The 19,642-nt window shown below is 37.1% G+C and overlaps 1 protein-coding gene across 1 annotated transcript; it reads right to left on the bottom strand.

Annotated features, from left to right (window-relative positions):
- Nucleotides 1–2,932: 2,932 nt before the first annotated feature.
- Nucleotides 2,933–5,632, bottom strand: LOC115688436 (transcription factor MYB106-like). The gene is made up of 3 exons (XM_030614253.2): nucleotides 5,365–5,632; nucleotides 5,038–5,167; nucleotides 2,933–4,344 (listed from the first exon to the last, which is right to left on the bottom strand). Exons 1-3 carry the CDS (start codon nucleotides 5,495–5,497, stop codon nucleotides 3,372–3,374), a joined length of 1,236 nt encoding a protein of 411 aa, XP_030470113.1. The 5' UTR covers nucleotides 5,498–5,632; the 3' UTR covers nucleotides 2,933–3,371.
- Nucleotides 5,633–19,642: the final 14,010 nt, after the last annotated feature.

Below are 19,642 nucleotides of genomic sequence, written 5' to 3'. Positions count from 1 at the left end.
GACCACCGCCTCCTACCGCCCATCGATGAATGGAAAAGCGCATAAGATGGAGAAATTTTGTGTCATTATCAAACGAATATCTCTGTTTAGAAACTCGTCCAAGGAATAGAAATAGAAAAATCTATTTATGGATTAGATGGTTATCATTCGCGCCCTAAATTAACTTGTGTCAACCACCCATTCTACGAGAACAATGTGCAATGATACAATTAATCCAACTTTTAATATATTTACATTCTATCGAGTCAATGATTATTTCAATATCAAACTTTTGGCCAGTCTTAATTAACACGTGAGGAATTGATGGGGTGATTTGAGTGGGAAAACTTATACAAGGTCATATACTTGATTGCATTACAATCAAAATTACAAGTTGGAAGATTACAACCTAATAACCAAATGTGCGCTTTTTTCCTATTGGAATCATGGTATCTGTACGTATATCCTAGAATCACATTGTCAACTTTTAAAAGGATTCAATATTCTAGGTGGAGCTTCAATTTCGAGCATTAATGACGTCATATAGATGATAAGTGAAAAAGAGGAAAAAACGCTTCCTTAATTATTATAAACAAATTGACGAAAAAGCAATCATCAGCAAACGAATGTAATTAATCTTTTTCCCCAATAAGGTATTAAATCATATAGTGGGGTTTCTATATTGACAAATGAAAAAAGCACAACCTTTTGCTTCAAATATACTTAAAATAATAATTTAAATGGTGCCACACTAGTTACTAATCAATAACATTATATATATATATATATATATATATATATGTGTGTGTGTGTGTGTGTGTGTGTAAATATATTATTTAGGCCTTAATCAAGAAATAGGGCTTCGAATTCTGTTGTTTTCAAGATGAAGGTTATTCATTATATATAACATCAAATTCTCTTACCAAAATATAAAAAAAGGTTAATACCACGAAAAACCTTAAACTGGTACACATGTGATAAATTTACCCCAAACTAATTTTTTTGACCACTAAAAATCCCAAACTAGTAAACAGTGACAAATTTACCCTCCGTTAATTTTCGTTAAATTTTACCGTTAAATTACTATGTTAGATGATATATGGCGGTTGATAGGTATACTAGTACCCTCCGTTTGTTACAAGTATACCGGTTTGTGTTTTTCGTGGAATTAATTCAATTTAACGAAAACTAAAGTAGCATAAATTTATCACAAATGTACTAGTTTGGGATTTTTTATGGTCAAAATATTAGTCTTGGGTAAATTTATCACGGATGTACCAGTTTAGGGTTTTTGATGGTCAAAAAATTAATTTATGATAAATTTGTCACAGATGTACCAAGAAAATTATCCAAAAAGTCATGAACCTATTGCACTTTTGCCAATTCAGTCATAAACCTTTTAAGATTGCAAATTAATTCCTAAACCTTTACGCTTCTTGCCAATTGAGTCCTAAACCTTTACACTTCTTACCAATATTGGCTGGAAATCGCTAACGTGGACACCAGCCGGCCACGTGGCTCTGACGTGGACATTTTTAAATAATATTTTAATAATTTTCTGAATTTTTTATGGTTTTTTTCTTCTTCTTTTTTCCTTTTCTCTGTCTTTTATGGGTGTTTTGGAGTTGGCCGGCTAGGGTGGCTGGCCGACCCTCGCCGGCTCTCGGCGAGGGCCGCGACGTCCTCGCCAGATCTGGCTAGGCGAGGGTCACCGGCCCCAGGTGTGGGCGTGGGCGTGGGCGTGGGGCCGCCAAACGCCTCGCCTGGGGCCGGCAAGGGCCACCAAGCCCTTGCCTAGCCAGATTTGGCGAGGGCGTCGTGGCCCTCGCCGGATCTAGGAGAGGGCTAGTGCGCCCTCGCTTTGGCCGGCGAGGGTCGGCCGACCACCCTCGCCGGCCAACTCTAAAATCCCAAAAAAAAAAGAGAAAAGGAAAAAAAAAGAGAAAAAAACCATAAAAATTTCAAAAAAATATTAAAATATTATTTAAAAATGTCCACGTCAGCGCCACGTGGCCGGCCGGCGTCCATGTCAACGATATCCTGCCAAAATTGGCTGGATGTATTCAATTGGCAAGAAGTGTAAAGATTTAGGACTCAATTAGCAAACTTGAAAGATTTAGGACTCAATTGGCAAACTTGAAAGGTTTAGGACTCAATTGGCAAAAGTGCAATAGGTTTAGGACTTTTTGGATAATTTTTCCCATATGTTTCAGTTTGGGGTTTTTCGTGATATTAATCCTATAAAAAATATGTAACATCATGTTCGTTTCCCAATGCACACATTATTTAAAACTAACCGTGCAGATTTTCTTTAATATCGTTTCAGCTGCCTTTACAAAATCTGGGTGATGATGAACCGAAGAACATGTTGACAATTCATTCGTGATGCGGTAAGTTTATAGGGTTTGATTATCTATGTTTTTTCCTATACAGTTTTAACTTTTTCTTCGCGAAATGGTCATTTCACTTCTCCGTTATTCGATCTCAGGACGTGCCCAACACGAAGGCATCTGCCCAATTTTGATCATTCCTTTTCTACATGTTAAGTGTGATTTGAACCATTTGTTTCGAACTTCGTGTGGACTTCAATGTTGCCTTCTTTTTCTGAAATTGATGATCGTGATTGTCCGTTCATTGAGAAGAAAGAAAGAGCAATCAAGTTGTATCTTCTTGCATTAACACTCTCTTTGGAGTCAGAATGTGACGTATAACCAACCATCAGATACAGACTCCATCATAAATTCTTATGGCAGATGGTCACTCCATGAACTATAAATATGAAGCACATATTTATTAATGTGCAGTGAGCTGTTCACTTCATACATCCCTACTTAGACAGTAAGTTTCTATATGAAGTAGTTGGACCACGCACGCCCTCAACAATCAGAAGCTAGATGTGGAGATGATGAGATCAAGAAACGAACCCCTAATAAAATAAATAATTAACAAACCCTTAAAAAGAAAGTTGTACTAATGATAATGATAAAGAATGTGCTGCTGAGTCGAGTTTTCTTGCCCAAAGAAAAAGCTGAGTCAAGTTTTTTACATCATTCTGAAAAGAAAAACTAGTAGCAGTGAAGAAAGGGGAGGCAGTCTGAACTGAACTATTAACATTTCGCTTGAGAGACAAACTTCACAACCAGCTTTTGTTCCTTTCCAGCTCAGGGAAATCGACATGTATCTCATGTTGAAACCTGTGGAAGAAACTAAGAGCTTGTTGGCTACCAAATGATTACCTTTCCTATGGACTTTTCTCACTTCACTAAAACAACAGCTTAAAGTCACTTGAGGGCTCTCGGCTGTGCAATGGTTGAGGAAGGAGTACTTGCACAGGAGTTTTCCCTCACACACACATCAAGGAGAAACTTGGGAAGCTTACTAATTTATGATTTCTAGAACATTGGGGACTCTGATGGCGAAGAGTTCACCAAATTAAGGATGCTATTCCAGTAATTCTTGTTATCCTCATAGTAATCACTATGTTTGTCGGACTCGCCACCGCCGTCCGATAAACTCTGGTCGCCAGAGCTATTAAGCAAAAGACTAGTGAACCCCTCTTCCATGTCGTTATTTTCCATGTTACCGTGCACGCTACTCGCCCTGAGCGACTCCGGAGTCCATGGACCTTCTAGGGACATTGTCATTTCATGGAATGTGGATGTGAATGAGACCGCGCTGTTCCCAATACCCTCTTTGAACTCTGGCAACCTAATCGAGCTTTCGAGGCCTTTCCACTCTTGTTCACCTTCTTCTTTGATCATCCCGGAGTCAGAGGACCCCGACACACCGACGAACTCGATCATTTGCTTGGGAATCTCACAAAGCACATTCACAGGCTCGGAGAAAGTGAGTGTAGACGTAGGAGACTCGAGATCACCAGCGATCCCGTTGGCTGAATCTCCGGTGCCGCCACTACCTTCGCCGGATTTGGTCGACGGCCATGAGCTACCGGTCCAAGCTTTGAGGACGTCAAGAGACTGCGGCGATGGCGACGGCAGCGGGGCGGCGGCTTTTTTGACGAGGCTGGGTGGTGCAGCTGAAGCGGAACCCAAAGCGGAAGCCGCGGAATAAACCTGGCTGCTGTTGCTGCTGCCGGGGTGATGCTGGAATGACTGCGAGCGTAGTTTCGATTCTCTAGCCAATCTGGCTTCAGCTTCGAGCCGAGCGCTTTCCCACTGAGCCATGTGGCTGAGTTTAGCCGCGCTCTTGGATTGACCGTCACTAGAGACTAGGGCATCATTTTTAGGCTTATGGGTCACTGGGTCGATTCCCATTTTCGCCAATCTTTTCTTCAGATGCGTGTTCCAGTAGTTCTTGATCTCATTGTCCGTTCGCTTCGGCAAATGAGTTGCTATGGCTGACCATCTGAGGAGAAATAGCCGCAGAAAGGACATTCATAAGCAAAAAAAAAAAAAAAAGAAAGAAAGAAAAAAAGAAAAACACAACAATATTGCTAGATGCTGAAACTAATCATCTGAAGGATTTTTGTTCTTTTTCTTTTTAGAAACTTAAGTTCAGGAATGCTTGTGAAAGAACAAAATCTCTATCCTTTCTTGGTAGAACAAATTTAGGCACCAGACTGAAAATCAGGGTCTTTATCATCAGAACATTCAGCAGGCACCATACAAACTTGTTTCTTTGTACTTTTTCGGGACACAAACAAATTTGTTCGTTGGCAAAACATATTTAGCAAGTTTTCTGAAACCCAGAAATCAAAAGGCTGATCTTTCCATGAGAGTTTGTGCAGATCGCCATTCTTGTCGTGGGTAGCTGAGAGTTACTGAGAGGATCAAACTATCACATCCATCTCCACAAGTTGCAGTAAATAAACTGCTCATCAGCTCCATTTTAAGGAGATAAAAAAAATGAGAGAGAGAGAGAACATGTTGGACTGTTAATGTCACATATATGAATTTTCACAAAAGGAAAAAAAAATCAGTAAGGACATTCGGACTGAACTGCTCAAGGTGGAGGTTAAAGCCTTTGATTTATGATTAAGCAAAATAAGAAAAAGATGGAAGAACGTTGGTACAAGGAGAGAGAAAGAGAGACTTTTACCTGTTGCCAAGAAGGGCATGGAGTTGAATGATGGTCTGTTCCTCTTGTAAGCTGAATTTTCCTCTCTTGATGTCAGGTCTCAGATAATTAGTCCATCTTAACCTGCAGCTTTTCCCACATCTTTGAAGACCTAAGTTTGTGCAGCAGCAGGAGGAGGAGGAGGAGGAGGAGGAGCAAGAAGAAGCAGCAGCTATCATGAGCAAAACCAACAAACTGGAAAAAAGAACGAAACCCTAAAAGAAAGAAAGATGCAGAATTGCTGGGATATTCTTATCTTGCATTTTCTGATAGTAATTTAAAGGAAAGATGAGCGATAGCACACGATACCAGCTTTGGAAGGCAAAGCACGCCAGCTTCCATGGCCGTGCTCTTCGATGTAAGCGAGGAGCTTCTGGTCTTCTTCAGGTGTCCACGGCCCTTTCTTCAATCCCACCTTGTCACAGCACGGGGATCTACCCATTTGCCCCCGAAATCACCAAAAACCAAAAGCCGATCGAGCCAGTTTTCTCTCCGTTTATATAAATGGCAACAATCACCACCAGAGAGAGAGAGAGAGAGAGAGAGAGAGAGAGAGAGGTGAATTATGAAGGGGATGGGCGTGGAAGAAAGGTCAGCGACATAAATGGGATAAAGACATTAATACGGTCGCAGAGGATGCCGATCTTTTGTATGGATGCGTTTGTACGTGTTCCCCTCGCAAAAAATGTTAAGCCGTCGTTCTTCGCATCCTAAATTGTTTTTCCACGTTTGTGGTTCTTGGACGCACACGAAGCATGCGACATCGGTGCATCTCAACTATAGATGATATGGATCTCACCGTGAAACTCACGTAATCAAAGGGCGCGTTTTTTCGTAGAAAACATTTTCCTCGGGCATTTAATTTGTTTAGAAAAATGAGTCAACGGAAAATATTTTCCAAATCAACGATAAAAAGTTCTCCCACTAAAGCTTATATTCAGGAAAATGATTTCCTCTTTAAAGGAATCGAAAAACGTTTTCCGAAATATGATTAACTATCGGCGCTTGGATCCGAAACTCAACGTTTGGCCTTGGAAATCCCAACGTTGGTTCCCGGGTCTCGGCATTCAGGACCAGGTCTCTGGCGGACGGGCTCGAGTCCATTAAGGCAAGGCCCGATACCTCGATGTCCCAAGCCCGATCCCCCGGCACCCACACCCAAGTCCATCAAGGTTGGGCCCGAAACCCTAGTGAATGCTCCGGCACCCAAACTCGATTCCATAGAGGCTGTGCTCAAGCCCCTAATGTTTGAACTCTAGTCTCGACCCTCAGCTCGAGTCCACAAAGGCCATGCGTAGATCCTCAGCGCTCAAGCTCGAGTCCTTGGTTAATGAAATATTTGTCCTCATAAAATATTTTTTTTAAAAATAGAATTTTTAATTATTTTTTATCTTTTTAAAATTGCTTTTTTATTATTTTTAGTTTTGTCTTTTCTTTTTATTTTTATTCTTTTCTCTTTTCTTTCTTTTCCTTCCTTCTTCTTTCTCCACTGGCCGAGTGCCACAGGATGACTGGTAGCCCGGTGACCGACCAAAGACATGGGCCGACGAGCTCGAGGCTCAGCCGATCTAGGCGAGCTTGTGGCTTAGCCAGCCCAAGATCCATCGATCCATTGAGGCCGGCGAGCTTGGGGCTCTGTCGATCTCGGTGAGCTCGTTGCTCGCCTGAGGCCGGCAAGCTTGAGCTCGCTTGTGGTCATCGCCGGCCGGTCGCGGTGGAGGAAGGAGCAAAAAGAAAAGAAAAGAAAAGAAAAAAGAAAAAGAAAATTAAAATTAAAAAATATAAAAATTCGAATTTTTTAAAAAAAGAAAAGAAAAAAAAGAGTAATATTAACTAATTAAAAAATTGATTTTTTTTAAATAATAAAATTATTAAAAATAGATTTTTTAAATAATAAAATTATTTAAAAATTGATTTTTTTCTTGAGATAAAGTCATGAGATTGAAATAATTTTCCAATGAAATCTAAATATCAGAAAACAATTTCGATCATGTATCACCAAACAAAGGAAAACAAATCGTATTCATGGAAAATGCTTTTCGGGAAATCATTTTTCTTTATCATTAAGTTTTCCGCAAAACAAATACACTTAAATTTAGATAAAATCGGCTCATATGCACTTGGTACATATAAGACTTGCTCCAAAAGAAGGAAAACCGAGTGCTTCCGTCATCACCAAGGTTAGGAAATGCTCTTATGTTTTTTAGTTGGATGAAGTCTGCGAACTTATTTGGGATAAATTCCATTTCAGACTATTTGCAAAATTCACACATCTGGTCAATTGAATTTTATTTAACACGAAAAATCTAATACAATAAAAATATGCAAATCACAAGTATGATTGTATATCTTTTTTGCCTGATTTTCTTAGACTCAAAACATTTTTCCTTTTCAAATTTTGAAGAACATAAATAGATTTCACAAGTAATTTTGAGGACTTCCAAACTCCAAATTACTTTTTATACTTTCCCACCAAAATTGAGTCATCGTTCAAACCGTAAAAGATAATGTCCATAAAAATATATGTTTGAAACGTTTTGGATGTTTCATGTCACATAAACATTGAACTTTCTGAGCCGCAAAATTTGTAAAAAAGTAATACATTTGTTCTAATTTTTGTTTCTAACTTATTTCTGTGTGCATTATATAACAAAAAATTGTAATTTCTGAAAATTACCAAGATAAAATATATGGGAAAATAACTTCGTATCATTCGCTTAATTAAAATGTATATTGAGTAATTTAGCAATTGCCCAAATATCTTCGTATAGAAAAATATCTCTAAGAGCTTTTATTTTTAAAATGTAAGAATCTCCAACACCCTATTCAAATTCAAGGATTGGAATTTGGACGAGAAACTAGAAAATAAGGTGGGATGCAGAGGAATCGTAAAACCGTCCGCAATTGCCGATCAAGGTGTTGTCGAGTAAAAGTGATAAATATTTTCAATATGTTTACTAGCTTCTGAAAAATAGCATGAAATGAAAAAAAGTAACGAGAACATTATGCTTTCTTAAAAAGTGACATTTTACGCAAAGGTGATTAAAAAGACTATCTCAACATCTAAGTAAACGACAAGCCGTGCACATAGTTCATGTTTGATACGTTTAAGAAGTGGAAGAAGAATGAAGCGTGCTAAACCCGAAAAAACATTTAGATTAGTGCAATTTGGAGGATTACCGTATAATCGTTCAGAAGGAGATTGGTTATGAATAATTGACGGGAGAAAGGACTTCATGGGATGGGCTAGCCTGAATTAGTGTGTAATAATGCCCTTTTCTTCACTAAAGTGCGTAAGTTCTTCACTGAATCGATGTGTAAACACACTGCAAATAACATTAATTTTAAGAGCTTGTGATTTTATTTGGTATATCAGTAATGATCGTTAAACTACTTAATAAAGAGATTTTTAGGGATAAGTGCGTTTGTACCAAAAGTATAACCAATTCCTAAACTTTTAAATAGTATAATTAAGTTATATTATATTTAAAAATAATAAATTCAAATATCTTCATTAATTCTATTAATATTGAATGATGAAAAAATCCAAGGTGATATCTTTTTATTTTCTACCATGCAGTTTTTATTAACACGCTGATTTGATGTGGTGTCAAATAAGTACAATTCACCCTAACATACAAAGGATTTTTATTTTATTTTTTTATTTCCTTTTATTTATTTATTTTTCTCCCCTTCTCTCTTCGTCTCCTCCAAAACATATAAAAAGCCACCACTGCCACCCATCGCGGCCGCAGCCAGTCCTATCCACCACCACCATCACTGCCGCCTCTCTCTCTTTGGAGCGCGGCTGCATCGCAGGCGACGGCCATCTGATTGTTGAGCAGCAGACATGGGTTGGGGTCCATTCCTGAGCAATGTTTACCAGTGGAAGCACTTTTTTGAACGTGTTGATCGAGCAACTTGGGCATTTAAGGAAACAAAGAAGAACGAGGGTTCAAAAGCTGATGTTTGCCCAATTCTGAATTTCTCAATTTTTCCTCCACCCCTTAAGATTTTGACATGGAAGAATGTGGCCAGTTGATGGTGGTGGTGCTCGTCGTAGTGGATGGCCGGTAGACCTGTTAAATGGGTCTTAAAACCCATATATGACCCATTTAAAAAATAAATTAATCATAAATGGGTCAATAAAACTTTGAAGAGCCTATCTTAAATGGGTCTTAAAATTTTAAGCTTATCATAAATGGATCTTAATAGATTGAGTATGGAACCCATTTCCAACTCACCTATTAAGCCCACATACACTTTCCCCCTTTTTATTAAATATTTTAAAAAAATCGAAATTATTTTTTTTTATTTTTATGTTTTTCTACTTTTTGTTTTATTTTTTGTTTTTCTTTTCTTTTCTTTCTTTTTTCTTTTTTTTTCTTTTTTTTTTCTCTTTCTCTTTTTCGGCTGGTGGCCGGCCACGATGACGGCCGACCACCGGCCACAGGCAAGGACGACCTTGCCGGAATCGAGCGAGCTCGGCCTCGCCGGCCTCAGACGAGCCTCGAGCTAGCCCGATTCCGGCAAGCTGAGTCAAGCCGGCCTCGGGCGAGCTCCAGCTTGCCCTAGGCCGGCGAGCTCCAGCTTGCCCAAGGCCGGCAAGCTCGAGTCTCGCCAGATCGGCGAGGCTGGAGCCTTGCCCAAGGCTGGCGAGCTCGAGTCTCGGCCTCGCCAATCTAGCGAGACTCGAGCTCGCTGACCTCAGGCGAGCTCGAGGCTCGCCCTAGGCCGGCGATGCCGAGCTCGCTCGATTTCGGTGAGCCTGAGGCCTCCCCGACCTCCGGCATCCTCGCCTGTGGCCGGCCATCGCCATGGCCAATCACTAACCGAAAAAGAGACAAAAAAATTAAAAAAATTAAATTTTTTATTTAAAAAAAACATTAAAATCATTAAAATGATTGCATGAAGTAAAATAAAATTAGATTTTATATACCAAACGTCGGAAAATATTTTCTAGTTTATTTTTAGGTTTCAGCCAAATACTGGAAATTTTTTTATTTTCTTGGAAAATGACTTCATGGAAAATATTTTATAAAAATGTTGCATTTTTCACGAAAAAAATAAAACCTCAATTTAAAAAAAAATTATAAAAATTGTTTACTAGCTTTGTTTTGTATGAAAATGTTTTAGTAGTATAATTTTAAAAAAAATCATAAGAAACAAGTTTTAATATATTGAGTTAAATATTGAAGTATTTTATTAATATGGGTCGGGTCGGGTATAGGTTGGATATGGGTCGGGTCGGAATATTTACATTACAAATAAATTGATCATAAATGGGTTAATGGGTTAATTTGAGTCGGACTACTTATGATCCGACCCAAACCCGACCCGACCTACCCGTTTAATAGGTCTAATGGTCGGCCGTGATGACCATAAGTAGTGGTGGAGGTGGCGGCGGTGGCCACTATTGAAACAACTTGATTAGAAGATAAATAGGACATAAAAATGAAAAGAAAATGGAAAAAAATAATTAAAAAAAAACAATCACACAAATCTCATCATTAGTTTTGATGTTTTATGTTATAATGGCGTTGAATTTATTTAGTACAATCCGGATGCTAAGTGTCTAATAAGGAAAATGAAAATAAGAAAAAACGTGACATTTGATTATTCTCTAATTCAAAGTTAACATATTGAGGCTCTATTCATTTCGAGGAAAATGTGACAGTTCTAGAAAATATTTTTTCGAAAGTCAATTTTTAGGAAAATGACAATATTTTTTGGTGTTCGGCTGAAACCTGAAAATGAACTAGAAAATATTTTTAGCCATTTGGTATCCAATTTGATTTTCTAGAGAAAGTTACCAAAATATTTTAATTTTTAATTTTTTTAATTTTTTAATTTTTTTTCTTTTGACTTTTCTTTCTTCTTCCTTGGCCAGTCGCCGATCACGGCAATGGCCGATGACCGGCCAGGGGCGAGCTCGACCCTCGCTAGATTCCAGCGAGGTCGAGCCTCGCTTGATCTAGAGAGGTCAAGCTCGCCCGAGATCGCTAGAGCCTCGCTAACATCTAGCGAGCCTCGAGCTCGCTTGTGGCCGGCGACCGACCAAGGAAGAAGCAAAAAAAAAAAACAAAAGAAAGAAAAGGAAAAAAATAAAATGAAAAAATAATTAAAAACTCGATTTTTTTAAATAAAGAAAGAAAAGAAAAAATAAAAGGAAAATGTGTTATATGAAAGAAAATAAAGTGAAAGAAGATATGGAAAATGTTTTCCGCTTTCTAAAAAGCGGAAAATGTCTTTTTTATTAGTGAAAAATGTTTTTCATGACTAGTTTATTTTCCGTTAAATGAAAGTCAGAAAATCCGGAAAACATTTTTCTAGAAATTATTTTTCGTGAAATGAACATAGCCTAAAAGGGAAACAAAAAGTTGATTGTACCAATTCTTTTACAAGTTTTGAAAAATTAACTGTGCTATTGAAAATATACTTTCAGCACAAGTTTTTAGACTTGTGATAAGTTAATGCGAGGAGTCTTGACTGGGCTTTTGGGAATCTAACCCTTGAAATAATGACCTCATTCGCATGTGTCTCTTTCACTCACAAGTACAAAGTTATTCAAGTTTCCTTGATCAATCCGATCGTTATAAACTAGACAATCAAAGTGACTGACGCGAGGTGGTTCGTGATCATTTGATGAACTCCGTTTACATCAAATGACCTTCTCCTGACTGACATTTGCACTATGATCAGTGAAATTTTTTGATTCGTTGATTTAACATGTTTCCTTCTTGCCAAACCATCGTAATCTTTCATTCGTACTTTTATGATTTTTCTTCCAATACACTTATTCAAATGACACCTTTTTTCCTATTCTTTACTCAAAAATTTAAGCTACTTTATCCACCACACAGCAGAAGTCCCGGGAAAATCACCAAGGAGGAGTTTAAGTTCGAGCCTATTAACATATCTAATTAGATTCACATTTACTTAAAAACTTAAGCCAATAAGTTATGAGTCAATTATGATATATTAACTGTTTTATACTACATTAATTCTCCGACGTGAGAATTCTCTAATACAACTCACATGTGCAGCTTAACACTAATATTAGTGCACAAGAAGATTATAATTCGGTGTCAGCTCCCACAACAATTTGACGTGGGTTTGACTTGCCACTGATCTCTTTTAACTCCCGAGCATTCCCCTCCTGCCAAGAAAGGTTGACAATTTATGGTGGGGATGGAGACCTCGGGCATCTTCCATTCAAGAAACTTCTCATTATAGACAGAACATGGGAGGTGTAAATTGTTGTGCCGGAGTGAGGAGGAGGGAGAATTTATTATGGTGGTGGGACTTGGGAGAGAAATCTTGATTGATTTGGTGCGTGAAAAGACAAATTATAGGGGACCCATGATTGTGAAAATAAAGATAAAATGAAGGGGTCATCATGGAAATATATTCAATGTTGGGTGTCGGGGCGTGATCGAGAGGAGGAGAAGCAAAGAGGCTCGAGCCACGTTGGCATCAAGGACCCTATTGGGCAAAGAGGACGATGGGGACGACCGTCTTGAATTCGCCTCTTGATGATTGCCAGCTCTGGCCTTGCGAATGGTCCAACATGGAGTTAATAGCCCCTATTGAATGGCCTCCTGATCTTTCTTTCTTTCTTTTGATTTTTTTGGGGGCGTTTCGAAGGACATCACACTTGTTCGTCTCTCACAGATGTAACGTGTCCTCTTGATTGCAATGACCAATTAGATTGCACGACGGAACGTTTGTGACCGAGGTATCGATGGAACGATTAGGGTTTTGAATATTCAACGGACAAAGAAGGGGTTTCACAAATTACCTTCGAAAGTATCCAACACGTGACGATTATCGTTTACGATCATTTGGTATGGACTTAATCACGACTTAAGAAAAATTTACCGATTCGGTCCTAAATGTATTGTACATGTGTTAATTCAGCAGTCCTAAGCTTGTCAATTTTCCTAATGTCGTCCTAGACCTTTAAATAAAATTCCAACATAATCATTATGGCCGATTGGCACCGAAATCCGCTAACGGAACGTGACACAAGTAAAAGTTGGCCGGGAATGACCAAGCACCACATCAATAATTACAATTTTAAATATTCAATAGACAAAAAAGGGGTTTCACAAAAATTACCTTTGAAAATATCTTACAAGTCACAAAATTGTGTATGGTCATTTCGTGTGGACTTACATGTGCAAGTTTGGCAGACAGAGACAGGACAACAAAAGCACATCATTTTACAGAAAATTGCACCGCACGCATTAAACCTTATGTAGAAGTGCAATTGAGTCCTAAATATTTACGAAGAAGTGCGATCGAGTTCTAAATTTTTCAATTAGTTCGACTAAATCCTCAATCTTTACCAAAAATGCAGTTAAGTTAAAAAATTATGTTGAAAAGTGTAATTTAAGGAAGTCACATAAAAACCTTTAGAGTGACAGGTAAACAATTTTACATAACTTGATTTCACCTTTTGAAGAAGTTTTAGAACTTGATTGAATCAATGAAAAGGTTTAGGTTTCTACTGCATTCCTTGCATAAGGTTTAGAAATTCCTATGCAATTCTCCCCTTCGTGTTATATCCAATTAAAGCAAAACTCACGCATTATTATGGAAAGATTGCTAAGTTTTTTATGTGTTGAAAAATATTAGTTCCAAGTAAATATGGGCTATTCAATGTCTGTATACTAGGGAGAATTCTAATAAAAAGTATCTCCATCTCTCATATTTGTAATTTTTTTTTTGGTCAGCAAACATTATATCTTATACTCATATTTGTAATTAAGTCAACGCAATAAAGTACGTTGTAGAATATATTGGGAAAAATATAACTAATAAACTTATCTATTGATAGTTTTCCTCCCTTTAGACAATTTGTTCGAGTTTAAGTACTTAATTTGAATTGTTCAAATGTGTTGGCACAAAAATAAGAAAATCTATTTCGTGTGAATTCTTAAAACAAATGTCATTTTTTTCACACAAAAAAAAACAAAAATTTTAAACCAATTTCCTGGAAGCCATATAACTACCATGTCAGCATTTCTTCGAGAAAGTGGCCGACTTCCGATCAAACTGAAAAAAAAAATTGAAAGATTGAATTGGTCGATTAAAACCAAAATCCATCTTATAATATTCATTATTGCTTGGCTTAAGAGCTAGGAAAGAAAATGGGCAACTCAAATTATTGTGAGGGAGAAATATTAAAGTTTGCCCATTTTCTTCCCCAAATGTTTACCTGTCGCGATCTTTCCTTTTTAAGTTGAAAACTACCAATTTAGTCATAAATATATTGTACGAATGTCAATCAAGTTTTAAACTTTTCAATTTTATCGATGTAATACTAAACCTTTGTGCGAAATTCCAATATAATCATTCTGGACACTTGTTGCCGGATCATCGCTGACGAAACGTCCATATGTTGTCCACGTTAGTGTGCCATATAAAATGGCCGACGATGACTAGATGTTATATCAACAATTTCCGGCAGCAATTAGCCATAAGGATTACATTGGAATATCAGGCAAAGGTTTAGAACTAAATTGCCAAAATTAAAAATTTGAGAACTGAATTGACATCGTACAATAGATTTATAATTGATTTGGTAATTATTCCTTCTTTTAGCTTTACATTTAGTTTCTAATGGGTAGGTAATTAGGTTTGAGTAAAATGAAATAACTCAATGACGTTCGGTTTTGATTAAAAACATATGTGAAAGGATTAACAAAAGATAAAATTTGATGAAAAATAAAGTTAAGTGCATTGAAAAATCAACCTGTCAGATTAAAAGACAGCCGGGGAAAAATTAAATAAGAGAGGGGTAGGCCGATTAAATAGATTAAAAGCAAAAGCACAATCATAAAATATCAAAAAGTAAAAAAAAAACAAAACAAAACAAAATAGAAAAGCATAGTTTAAAGGGTTAATACTACGAAAAACCCCAAACTAGTATATTTGTGATAAATTTACCCCAAAATAATTTTTTGACCACCAAAAACCTCAGACTGATGCACATAAGACAAATTTACCATCAATTTTATTTTCGTTAAATTTTACCGTCAAATTACTAAGTTGGATGACACGTGGCAGTTGTTGAGTGTACCGATTTAGGGTTTTACACCTCCATTTGTTACAGATGTATCAATTTGTGATTTTCCATGGTATCAATCTAATTTAAAGGAGGGTTAATTTATCACAAGTGTATCAATTTAAGATTTTTTGTGATCAAAAAATTAATTTGGGTAACATTGTTACAAATGTACCAGTTTGGGTTTTTCGTGATTAAAAAATTAATTTAGGGTAAATTTGTCACAAGTGTATCAATTTAGGATTTTACGTGGTATTAACATTAGTTCAAAACCCAAGTTCCAACATTATAAGAATAATGGTGCGTGTATGATAGCATTTTTGTTCCCGAAAACAATTTCTGTTCAGAAATGTCGGAATATCAAGGCGCAATGAAACAAGAAAACCCAAGAGATCCAACCTCCTCCAGACAACGAAAAAAAACAAGACAAAAGAGAATAGATCAATTGATTATACCAGAACATCCTCCCTACCTTCAACTCTAATGGGTTGCTCCGTTCCGCAGAGAAACAAACAAAGCGGAGATTAACAGACAGAACAAGGAAGAAACAAAAAAATTCTGAGCGAGAAAATGCAGGCGTTCCCTTGTCCGTACCTTCGAGAAACGTACGGCCGGGCGAATGCGAGGGAAAGAAAAACAAGACTTTTTTCACCGAACAAAGTGGACTTTCGAAATTCGATCCCAAAAAAAAAAAAAAGTGGGACTTTCGTAAAGAGAGAGGACGCTTTGGGAAGCTTGCGGAAATGCGAAGTTTCCTTTCCTTTCTTTTTCCTTTCTCTCTGTCACAACGATTTCGAACTTTTTCCGGGAAAATTTAAGGGAGAGAGAGAGAGAGAGTTTTAGGGCCAGAAGGAAAATTGGTTGGCTTGATTCCGTCCGACATGTGCGCAGCGATAATTGGGCTTCACATACCTACTGGCGAGAGAATTTGAGGACATCCATTGAGGTTGTCATGGTCGAGGAAGTGACCGAAGGAGGAAGAGCTGAATTTGAAGACTCGAAGTTGAGGGTTTGGTATTCCTCGTTGTATCTTTGGCAGATGCAATTGATCTCTAGGCTCGTAGCGAAACAATGGCTCTTTTTCTAAAATTTGAAATGGCCGGTCCCGCGCTCTGCCGATAATGGGATTGGGGAGTGGGGATGCTAGTATAACAAGTGTGGAGTTCGACTCCCGCGCTCTGCAAGAAACAGAATAAAAATCAGAGAGTAAGGAGAGTTAGAGATAGGACAGATAAAAAATAAAAAAGGACCGGTCTGTTTTTATGGTTTTATGTTGTAAACTTCCGTGTCTCCTCTTCAAAATTTCTATTCGTGAGTTATCTCCAACCATCCAATAACAAATAAGCAAGGAGCACCGTTGGATCAAGTATATAAAGCACAGCTGAAAGTCTATTGTTTAGGGTTGCTGATATTTGATTAGGAAAATCACTTTCCATGTGAAAAAACTACTAAACGCTTGAGAAGCTTCATTTGTAAATATAAAATACTTTGAAAACAGTCATTAACCACTCATTAAAATTACTAATCACAATAACAAAGTCCTACTTTTATAATTAAGAAATCACAAATAACATGAAATTTGATGTCGCATTTTCTAATTTACTTAGAACTTTTAAAAGTTATTAAGTTTGAAGTTACCCTGAACCTTACAAATTCTGAAAAGGCTAAAAAATACTCATCTTTTATGAAATATAACGTGCTTTTGCAATTAAAAAAATTATCTTCAATTGAAATTTTAAGTTACTCTTAGGGTGCGTTTGGTTCGGCTTTGCAAATGGGCATTGGGATGCAAATGCCTTTAACTCAAAGTCCCTTAGGAAAATGCAAATTACGTTTGATAAAAAAAAAATTATAAAGCTACTTTGACTTAAGTAGCATTTGGCAAATTTTTTATTGCAAATGGCTTTTGGGTTTTTTTTTTATTAAAAAAAACAAACCTTTCATCGAAGCCAGTAAGCCAAATGTGGCGCTGGCAGCCGTTGCCTGAGGTCGTGACACCCCCAGTGAGGGTCGCGCGACCCAAGCAACCGTCGCCGAGGTTGCGTGACCCTGGCGACGAAGCCCGGGTCGTCGCTAGGGTTGTGTGACCCAAGCCGCCATTGCCTAGGGTCACGCAACCCAAGCGATCGTCACCTGGCGGTTGTGCGACCTCAAGGGACCGTCGCGGAGGTCATGTGACCTCGTCCGCCCCTCATCGGCTCTAGTCGGCCGCCTTTTCGCAAAGAAGATGAACAGTAACGACAGGCAAAACTGGAAAATTAAAAAATTAGTGAAGATAGTTTTGGAAGAAAAAATTAGTTTCAGCATTTGACCAAATGCTAATGCCCAAAGCTACAAGCTTTGGGCTTTTAGTTTTTCCAATGCTGGCTTTCACTTGAAAGCTCCTTGGGAAAGCTTGTCAACATTTTTTCAATGGGCTTTGGAGGTCGAAAGCCTTTTCAAAAAGCAAAAACTAAACGAAACCTTAATTTTATAAACGTGCTTTTAAAGGCATATCAAAATCTCTTCTATAGGAGCTTGTCTCACTTTTTAGTTTTCCGACAAATATCCCATCGAAAGTGTGGTGAGATAGAAGGCCGGCGCTATCGCCATAGCCGCAATGGTCGCAGCCACGGCAATTTTTCTATGAATTGAATGAGGTGCCATTTGACAATTTGCTCTCACGGGCTCAACTTTCAATGGACAATCTCCAATCGCAGTCGAGAAAACTTTCTAACAACGATCCATCCATCCTCTTTTTGTTTTTTTTTTTCAATTCATCCAAAAGCACAACACGCCTTCTATAGATCTTCGAAATGACATCTAAAGCATATTGGACTCGAATCGATGTGAAGCAAAAATAAATGTGAAATATGAAAGTGGCAATGTAGTGGGATTGTTAGTGATGGACAAAATCAATCGGAGTTTGTCGCTAGGTGTTTAACCGTACGGGACTGTCCAATTACTATAGAATCATCACTAAAAATAACCCCATAAGTTGTATTTGGTCATCTGAATTTCTAACCAAGATAAGACTGGATAAGATAGGAAACGAAATTCAAGGATTTAGTTATATCCTATCCACTTTTGGTGAATCGCTCACGAAAATTTGCCTACTTCATTTTTATTTGCTTATCTTTTATTATTTTCCCTCTCTTTTTTTATTTCTTTTTTTCCCATCCATCATTCTCTAATAAAATTATATTAAATAGTAAACTATAGTAATATACCTCAAATAATAAAATACATAAATACGTAATAAATATAAATACTAAAAATATATTAATATATTTCGATTTTATATTATAAAATAGAAAGAATTTCGAATATATAAATAAAAATAGGAATATATTTTGAATTTTTTTATACTAGAATCCAAATATTATATTAATTTTATTAGCTTAAGAAGTTTGTTATTCGAGAGAAATAACTTTTATATTATGGATATTAGAAATTGTATCTACATTTATCTCGCCTCTTTTATGGGGTAATTTTGTCCGGGCTATATTCGACTTTATCCTATCCTCAATTTTATCTTGACTACCAAATGTAGCCCCACGGGCAAAGCGCAGCGAAAAGGGTTTCCCATGAAATAATGTAAAATGAAAACTATTACTCCCTCACGAGATTTGTGAATAAGTGATCGTCCGATAATGATTAAAGAATATTCATATTTCTGTTAAACATATTGTCTTGAACTCATTATCATTTGTTACTTCTTTTAAATGTCAATTGAACATCGTAAGTAAATTGCTCATTTACGATTATTTGATCGATATATTCATTTTTTGAGCTTATACTAATCAGTACTTGTTGAATTACTAAATGAGGAAACATTTTGAAGTTTGAATGTATTTACTCTTCTTGCACTTGTTAACACGGCGCATTTATTTTCCGTCAATTCCATCAATTGAAAAAAATAATAATTTGCAGCACTTTGATCATTTTGTTGCCACTCAACTAAATTAAACAAATCTTTTGGCTTCACACCCAAAGTTTCTTAAGCATCGCACCTAAGATTTCTTAAGCATCATGCCTAAGAGAAGAAAAATAAAATATGAGAGAGACATAATGTCCTACTTCAACTAAAAAGGAAACTTTCGACAAAAAAAAACTATAAAGGAAACTTAAATGAAATTCTCATAAGAACCAAATCATAAAAAAAAAATGCTAAATTATCTAAGAGAAGAATTCTAATCCCTTGTGACTCTTATTTCATCTTCACCAAAGCTTGGTAGAAACATCAACATTTTGAAGAAATATCATCTTGCTAAAATTTTGTTGGCTGCGCCATGCTTGCTCTCGAGACAAATCAGGGAAGAACTCTGTTCTTGACAATTTTTAAGGTCCTGAACCGCAAAAACTATGCACAAAACATGGGAAGATACTAAGAATAAACATGTTAAAGATCCCATGATTTTACCAAGATCTAGCCTTACAAAGCAATCCTTTCTGCGGTATTCGCCAATACCTGAAAGGTTCCATCTCATGCAGTGTTGTGACCCCATTCATTGGCAATGGGAGAAGAGATAAAAC

This window comes from Syzygium oleosum, unplaced genomic scaffold (genome assembly GCF_021117445.2).
Source record: "Syzygium oleosum isolate NSW1041296 unplaced genomic scaffold, Sole_v2.1 Sole_v2.19, whole genome shotgun sequence".
NCBI lineage: Eukaryota > Viridiplantae > Streptophyta > Magnoliopsida > Myrtales > Myrtaceae > Syzygium > Syzygium oleosum.
The sequence above is the reverse complement of the archived record's forward strand: the minus strand, read 5'-3'. Positions and strand labels throughout refer to the sequence as shown.

What these genes read in the sequence shown, in the direction of transcription:
- LOC115688436 (XM_030614253.2), bottom strand. Translation starts at nt 5,497, where the DNA reads ATGGGTAGATCCCCGTGCTGTGACAAGGTGGGATTGAAGAAAGGGCCG. An exon ending in TGCTTTGCCTTCCAAAGCTG is followed by an intron (nt 5,168 to 5,364) that starts GTATCGTGTGCT and finishes GCACAAACTTAG; the next exon opens with GTCTTCAAAGATGTGGGAAA. An exon ending in CATGCCCTTCTTGGCAACAG is followed by an intron (nt 4,345 to 5,037) that starts GTAAAAGTCTCT and finishes ATTTCTCCTCAG; the next exon opens with ATGGTCAGCCATAGCAACTC.